The 8648-nt window shown below is 40.9% G+C and overlaps 1 protein-coding gene across 3 annotated transcripts in view; it reads right to left on the bottom strand.

The window, feature by feature from the left end:
* Positions 1–5982: 5982 nt before the first annotated feature.
* Positions 5983–8648, bottom strand: part of bnc2 (basonuclin zinc finger protein 2) — a 173207-nt gene continuing 170541 nt past the window's right edge. For 2 of the 3 annotated variants that reach the window (XM_019862123.1, XM_019862124.1), the window contains exon 6: positions 5983–7992. In XM_019862123.1, the coding sequence (XP_019717682.1) occupies positions 7197–7992 (796 nt within the window). In that variant the 3' untranslated portion in view covers positions 5983–7196. The remainder of the gene's footprint in view (positions 7993–8648) is intronic. The other variant, XM_019862125.1, reaches the window with a different exon arrangement.

Genomic DNA, 8648 nt, shown 5'->3' with positions numbered 1-8648 from the left:
GCGGCGCAAGGCTATTACCCTGATAGAAACTCTCCTCGCCGCTCGGCCCAGAGTGCTAGCCGCATCTCAAGCTAATTTCACGACGATCCCGAATTATTCTCTTATCTCGGGCTTTAAAGGTTGTAAGGTTGATTAACAAGGCTCCCCGTCCTGTTTATCAGTTTTCGGGCGCGGGCACGGAAAATAGCCGGCGATAAGTGCACAGGCCATTAAACATTCTATTTCCCCTCATATTTGTCGGCATCCATCTGCTTAACTGATCTGCCTTTGCTTTAATTAAAAGGGATTCCCGTCTTGTCGGGGTCATTATGCAGCGGCGGATGCCGGCGGAGGAGTTTGTGATGAGTTCAGCGTTCCCTCTGTCCCAGGGTTGCCAAAGGGCTTTTTTCATTTCTGACGCCCGGCCTTCTCTCTCGTTTAACCCCTTCGCGATTGGCTAACGCTAAAAGCGCGACGAAACCGACCTGGACTTTCCCGTCTGCGGTTGCAGCGCAATACTGTCGAGGTCTGTTCAATAAAATCAAATTGAAAGTGGAATGAAAGACTCATTTTGGAAATATCCCTCTTACAAAGATGTAAATATTCGCTGGTGTTGGTTCTAATTCAACGTTAGCCTACTACGTTTTTAAGAGTGCCGTCATTACGGGGTGGCGGATGGTCGGTTGGAAGGTATTTGTTTCCCCTTGTTGTCACGTGAATGAAGTTTGAAGAATAGTAGATCAACGGCAAGGTTATTATAGTTGATGATTGACATTTCACATTTACAAAATGAACTGATTGAAGTGATAACGTGCTTTGTTTTTTTTTTTTTACTTTTTCAACTCATTTCATGCATATTTTGGAGGTTTTCATTTTTCTATTGTCTGTATATATGAATTTTTATCTTGCGCACAACAGATACCCCATTAAAAATAAAACTAATACTAAAACTAATGGAAAGCCAACACATTTTAAATAAATAAATAAATAAATAAATAAATAAATACATACATACATACATACATACATACATACATAAATAAAATTAATAATAAAACTAACAACCCCCCTCTAAAAACTAATTAAATGAATTTGAAAAGCTGAAATGAAATAAAAATATGAAAAATCTAAAATTGAAAAAAAAATTTTCGGTAAATGAAATAAAATAAATGAGTGTTAAAAAAAACCCCATTTACAAATGTTAAACTGTAAATACAACATTGTTTTTTAATTGGTCTGTTTTCATCTGTTTTTTTGAAATAAATATTGCACAAAGAAAATAAGCCATATAAAAGAAATAATAATACTAAAACTGAAAAAGTAAACTGAAACCTTTTACAAAAAAAAAGAAACACGAATAAAAATAATGAAAATTAATTGAATTTGAAAATGAAAAGACAAAATGAGATTCAAACTACCTGTAATGGAAAATCCCAAACTATTATAACCCTGATCAGTGCTGTTCTTGATGAAGTCCGACTAGTACCAGACTGAAACAAAACCAAGACAAGGTGCAACATCCAACATCGTTTTTGACAGGGGCGGCAACGGGGGCCTCCGAATGCTGCGGCTTCTTCTGTCGCGCCTTTCTCGCTCGTGTCTTACTGGAAAACTTTTTTCCTGATCATTGGAGTGCGCCTCGGCCACCTCCTCCAGCAGGCGTGAAGACGTTGCGGGCCTCCTAATGGTTTGATTTGCCCGACACTAGTTGGATTGATGCGGCTGTTTACAGTTTCTCCCTCTCCTCATCCCTTTTTGTCTTTTTTTCTAATTTAGTGTTCCCAAACCATGGACAGGGGTGTGAGTGTTGCGTGCTGCGCTTGCATCTTCGCCCTCCTCCCCGCTCTCCATCACTGTCCATTGATGTTCATTCACCCACCCAACTGCCCCCTCCTACTCCTCTTTCACCCCTCTTCTTTCTTTCGTCTTTCTTGCTTTTTTTTTTTTTTTTTCCTTGGAAGGAGAGCTGCAAGCCTCCACACTTCTGGACAAGACTGATGGCTCGTCAATAGCATTAGCCAGCATTGCAGACCTCACTGGTGTAGAACTAAATCAATGACACCCAGGCAAGAAAAAAAAAAAAAGTGATTCGGGGCATATTGGGCAAGAGAAAATTATTTTAAAATTTACTTCTCAGGTGGAAAATCAAGTGCCTCCGTTCGGTTTTGGATCACACTGAGATGTTTGGATGAAAGCGCCGACGGTTGACTTTGTTCCCCGGTGCGTCTTCTAAATTCTCGTCCTTTGTCATCTAATTTCAATCACTTGCAATCAGTTAGTCCTGGATGGCAATTGATTGCCACTCAATACTGTCACTGGATGCGATTGTGTGTGTGTGTGTGTGTGTGTGTGTGTGTGTGTGTGTGTGTGTGTGTGTGTGTGTGTGTGTGTATTTGCACTGAAATAAATGTCACCACGTTTGTAAATTGCTTTTAGTCACAAACTGCTACTAATTTAGGATTACATTGAGAATGTGACTTATCTTTAACACTTTATCTGTTGCAACAAACTATTGCGGTTTTAGATCCTTGTTTCCAGACAACACAAATTGTTTAAAAATAAAGCATTGTTCACTTAAGATCATTTCTGTCAATTGCTGTGGATTTTAAATGTTCATGTTTTTCCAACGACGTTCAGTGAAAACTCAAAATTTGAACCATCCGGAAGAGCGTACAATTGCATCCAAGATAAACGTCGGCAACAATTTAGCGCGGAATTTTATTTGGAAATATTTTGCCTTTATTTTGAAATTGAAGTTGCGTGTTACAGAATCTCTGTAAGCTTTATGCAGAAACCGAGAAAGCACTGACGAAACGGCTTTTGCCATCCGCGATGCTTAGTTTCTTCGTCGTCATTCCTCGTTGTTTAGCCAAAGCCGTGTGAAGATACAAAGCTCATATAATCCCTTTGTTGAAGCTTCATATTTTCTGACCTGAAGGATCATCTTTGGAAGAAGACTGCGTTTGGTGAAAGCAATCCAAAGTGTTCTGCGATCTATTGCGTTGCGGCGTGTTTCGACGTGTTGCTGTGCAATAAACATCTGGAACAGGAACTGGAGTCTCGATCAGTGGGCGGCATGTTGAATTGAACTTGAATTACATTTTCCGTGATGAAATTTGTCACTCTAATTAAATTACGATTGTGGTTTTTATATAGAGTATTAAAAAAATGACAATTGGCAAGTAATCGTACCATCGGAGCAATTTGTGAGTTGATGTGAATATTTTGCCTTCAGGACGACGGTCAATCTGTCAAATCGGGATAGTTAAAAACTTGCTCCACTATTAAATTTCATGAAAAAAATGTGCCTGTTTATTCAACATAATGTGGCAACAAAAGATTGCGAAATCTTTCCAGTTTTCATTGAAACCATCCTCCGCTCTTTGCCTCCTCCTACGATGACCACCCTGCCAATTTGCAAACACCAGCAGCGGCGTTGCCTCACGCCGCTTAGCCTTTTATTAACTCTTTTAATCTAATCGTCCACTAATTGGTCAAGATAGCCTGTTCCCCGAAGACTTTTATCTTTAGGTAATTAAAATGCCCTGGAAAACCTGCTGAAATATCACACTGTGATTGACACTTTCAAATGTGTGTGTGTGTGTGTGTGTGTGTGTGTGTGTGTGTGTGTGTGTGTGTGTGTGTGTGTGTGTGTGTGTGTGTGTGTGTGTGTGTGTGTGTACAGGTTGTGCAGCTATAGTACAAAAAGCCAAATGAGCTGCAGTGACAAAATGCCAGTGACTGATAAATCTTTAATATAAAAATTGTACAAGAATTCTGATACAAATTACAAGAGGTATTTGGACAAAATATGAATAAAATTCCATTTACATCCCAAAACCCTTATGCATTTTATGCAAAAAAAAAAACAAAAAAAACACTAAACAAAAACAAAATGGACAGATATGATACAGAAACGAACAAAAAAAACATTTTGGGGGGAATGGATGAAGACCACTCCCCACCCCCTCTTTTCTGCGAAAGGAAAAACACCATTTTAGGTAACGTTTGCGGTGTTGAAAAATCACCATTTTCTTCCCCGGCAAAGCCCGCGTAATACATCCCGCTTTGCGTTGCCGCTTCGCTGTGACTCTTCAAGACTTATATGCAGGTCCTCAAGTGTCCTACCTAAAAACGCTAACGTATGATTGGCACAAAACATCAGCAATATGAATTTACAACATTTTAAAATTTTTATTGATTTATTTATTTTTTAAGACTGTTGACATTTCACAGGTTCCAGTTCAAAATTAAGACGGGCGTAAAAGGAAACAAAGTGAAGCATCTGCACAGACCGACTTGGCGTGTTGAATCCGTGAGCCGCCCCTCCCCCCCTCCCCCGCCGGCGTGAGCTACATGAACACTCGCTCAGTGACGTGAAAAACAGTGATGAACAGTCCTCCGTTCCATTGTGTGGAATTTACCGACTAAATGATAAGAACTGAAGGGAAGGGAATCGTGATGGACGCGGCAGTCTGGTCGCGGTAGATTATGAGCGTGGTTGAGCCACATTGATGTTCAGTTCGCTTCAGGTCACGACGGTACAGATTGTACGACTACTATACACTGGAACCTCGATTCAACGGACAGAACATGGTTTTTCTAGAGCAACAGACTTGTGGTAGACTAGAGCAGGCTAAAATGCATCTCGGAAGGTTCATTTTACAGCGGAAGGATTCGGTTCAGTGGGATTCTGATTTGATACAGGACGCAAGATGCTGCCCAAGACCCGGCGAATGGGAAAGTAGTAACAGTGTCGAGGAAGTACTCTATGTTGTGTGGTTAACATCTTTGCATGCTGGGAGGAGTTAAGTTTAACGTGCGTTGTTAGTGGATGTACCGGAGAGTGTGTGTGTTTGTCACATGTAAGACATTTAATTTTGAAGGGCAATACTGTAAGAGCAGTTTGAAATGGTGTTTGTGTTTTAATGTAATTAATTTGTGGTACACCTGTGGATTAAAAATGATGAATATAGGCTAATATAAACATTTTGGGGGTGCGTCAATTACTCGCAGTGTTGACTTACGATGAAACAAATGGGTAGGAGGTGTTGTAAATACTGCACATAGATCAGCACGTAACACTGCGTATTTTGTCCTTCCGTGTGTAGCACCAAGTCAAGTAAGACAAAAAAAAAAAGGCTTGTATAGTAGCGTATGGCATTGCTCAGACACTGTGAAAACCAAGGAGGAAGCGTTTTTCAAATAAAAAGGAAAAAAAACACTGGACTTAACACATCTCTACCCACCAATAAATACCCCGTTTCCCTTGGCTACTTGGACCACTGGATGCAATTGTACCATTAAACAGTTGTGTAAGTGTTTTTTTTTCTTTTTTTTCACTTTTTTCTTTTTCACAGATTTGCAATCGATGTCACAGCAAAATGATTTTTAAGACTCAAGTGCAACACATCAGTCGAATGGGGTTTTTAAGTACATTGATACCGAAAGAGCTTGAGTGGAGGGACTCTTTTGTTTCCGAATCAAATAGTTGAGGACAATTCTCGTTTGACAATGTTACGCAATTAGCCCTCCTTTTTGTTTTTGTTGCCAAAGCAGGGCACACACATACTGACCTTTTACCGATTATTTATCGGATTTGCCATCCCAAGTGTTGAGCAGTTTGAACATTTGCAATAGTCATCACTCAACCGTCTTCCAAGCACTTCGGGATGGAAAAATCACTCTGGTCATAACTCACACCACGGGATAATCACTCGGGATAATCGTTAAGAGACTTTGATCCGAATGGTGAAAGAATACGGTCATCAACAATCATAAATGCATAAAAAAAGAAATGTTAAAAAACTACATATACAGTGGACCCCCCACATACACGTGCTTTGACACCCGCAGAGTCACCCCAAAAAATGTAATAATAATAATAATAATAATAAAACATTTTTTAATAATAATAATAATAATAATAATAATAATAAAATGAATTTTTTCTAAGTATTTTAAAATATTTTTCAGGGTTTTAGGAAGATTGTCTTTTTTTCACCCATTTCGATCCTGTTTCATGGCGAAAGAATATTGAATGTTTATCAGCATTTATTTGAAGATTCTTTTGGGGCATTTAAAAAAAAATCATTTTAATATTTGTGTTTGTGCATTTTTTTTACATACATAAAAGTGGGGTTCGGCTCTTTGCAAAACATATTGACCAAAAATCTTGCAAATATTTTTTTAAATTGAAAAAAAAAAATCTGTAAATAGGTGAATGTGAGGAAACAGGGGTCCACTGTGCTCCATTTATTTTGTATGTGTGTACCCCGCCTAAGTATTGGGAGGCAATTGTAGGGGAATTGTCTTTTTTTTCCATTTTTTTTTCATACATTTGGCTACGTGCAGAAAACAAAAAAAGAAAACTGATGCGTGTATGTTAAAATTTACCGTCAAACCATACATCTCTTCACTCACCATTGCAAAAAAAAAAAAAGTCCTCAGTCTAGTAATATTACACATCCCCTCGTATAGATGCAAAGTGCAAAAAACGGAATTGTATACTAATAAAGCTCATATAAACATGGGGGGGGGAGAAATCAATAGAAAACACAGAATGATATCAGTGTAGGAGCCTCAGAGAGCATGCCGGCCATATCTAACAAAGTAATTCACATGATGTTGTTGTTTTTTTTTGTTTGTTTTTTTTCCTCTCTGCATCCCCCCCCCCCTTCCCTCCCCACGCCCCTCGTATTGTTAAAATGACTCAAGATAGTTATGATGCTACCTCTTTTTTGCTTATAGCTGGAAGTATTGTACTGGACTGTAACAAAAAACCATAAGCAAGAGAAGCAAAAAAAAAGAAAAGAAAGAAAAACAAACGACCATCATCACAAGTCTTTTACATCAAAAAGCCTCTCTGGGGCAATATTTACAAATGAAGCTGACATGCTTTTTTTTTTCTCATTTTTAAGGAGGGGACGGGGAGGTCATTTAAAAGCTATCATTACACAAATACAAGTTGTTGGTTTTTTTTTTCCTCGATACTATCTTGTCTGCAGGCAAAGTCACAAATAAGAAGTTTGATAGATTCTTTGGAGATAAAACTGGGGGAAGAAGTTCATGAAACTCCAAATGAAGAAAACAAAGAGTTTTTTTTTTTTTTTTCCATAAAGCATAAAGTCCTCGCTCGAGTCATTCCGAAAGGAGGAAGAGTCAAGTATTCGGGACACAGGCGGTGGCGAGGACTCTGAGGAGGACTCGGAGGAGGTTCAGCCTATGAGTGTGGCAAAGGGCATGTTCTTGTGCAGGTTGGGGTTCTGCGAGTGTCTGTTGCGGCTGCGCACGGAGCTGAACACCATGTTGCAGCCGGCCACTTTGCACTTGTGCATCTCGCGCAGGTGCACCGTCTTGTAGTGCACGCGCAACGTCCCCTTGTTGCTGTACATTTTCTGGCAGATGGTGCACACGATCCCGCCGCCGCCGCCGTTCTCTGACGAGAGGCGGAACGGCGATTCCGAGCGCGCCAGTCGGCTTTTTTCTCCGCTTTGGTCCCCGCGTCCGCCATCGCAGTCCTCCCCTTCGCTGTTGCCATCCTCCTCGTCCTCCTCGTCCACCTCCAGGTCGTCCAATAGGATGCCTTCGTCGCTGCCCTCGTCCGAATCGTGCGAGGAATGGATGCTGCCGTTGGACTGGACGATGGACGTGGTGCTCAGGTCCAGGACCACGTAGTCGTCCGGCCCGCCTCGTGGGAAGCCGCGGTGATGATGATGATGATGATGATGGTGATGGTGGTTGTTCTTCAGGTCTTGGTGGACAGGGTGCTGGGGGTACTCGTTACCTGTGGGGGAATGCTCGCCGCGCATCAAGTTGGCGGCGGGCCCAAGGCCCCGGAAAGCCATCCCACCCATCGGGTCCAAAGCCATGTGGTGGTGGTGCCCGGCATAAAACTTGGCCAGTAACTCGGCTCCAAAGTCCTTGGGCAGTGGCGTGAGTTGGGGGTCCAGGACGATGTCGTCCAGCTCTTTGGTCAGCAGTTTGCGGTGCAGATTAATGTTGGAGCTGTGCCTAGCACAAAAGAACAAAAACACGGTGGAGTGAGTATCAATCGTTCTTGTTTGGCCATGCAGTTAAATTCCTCAAACAGCCTTCACTCGAATAGATACCATACCCCTTCACATTATTATTATTATTTTTTGCCGTACTAGAATAAAGTGTAATTGCACATCTGCTACAGTAGGTGGCAGTGGCAATCTTTTTTGCCATAACTACAATAAAGTGTAATTGCACATTTGCTACAGTAGGTGGCAGTGGCAATCGTTGTTATTTATTTATTTTGAGCGCAATTTTTTTTCTTGTTCCAAAGGGCGGGGGGGGGGGGGTAACAGAAATAAATTGACAAGCAGTGCCTTAAGCTATATTTCACTGAGCAGTGAGGGTTGGCAAGTGTCTGTGCACGACCCGAATGTTGATCTTTACTTAAGGTTTGTTCAAGGTCGCGAAGACGTACGGCAATTCTTTTAACAGTTGCAAATAGCTTTTCCTGTCGCCGGGAAGTTTTGAACTTATGTATCTTAATTTATGAAGCGCTTTCGCAACAGCTGCAGCTGTAACAAAGTGCTTTCCGGAACATTTAGCACAAAAATAACAAGACAACAGAATACATAACATAAAACAGACGTAACGTGTGTGTGTGTGTGTGTATATATATATATATATATATA

The sequence above is a fragment of the Hippocampus comes genome, unplaced genomic scaffold (genome assembly GCF_001891065.2).
Source record: "Hippocampus comes isolate QL1 unplaced genomic scaffold, H_comes_QL1_v1.1 scaffold7, whole genome shotgun sequence".
In the NCBI taxonomy this organism is placed as follows: Eukaryota; Metazoa; Chordata; class Actinopteri; order Syngnathiformes; family Syngnathidae; genus Hippocampus; species Hippocampus comes.
This window is presented reverse-complemented; position numbering and strand designations above follow the sequence as displayed.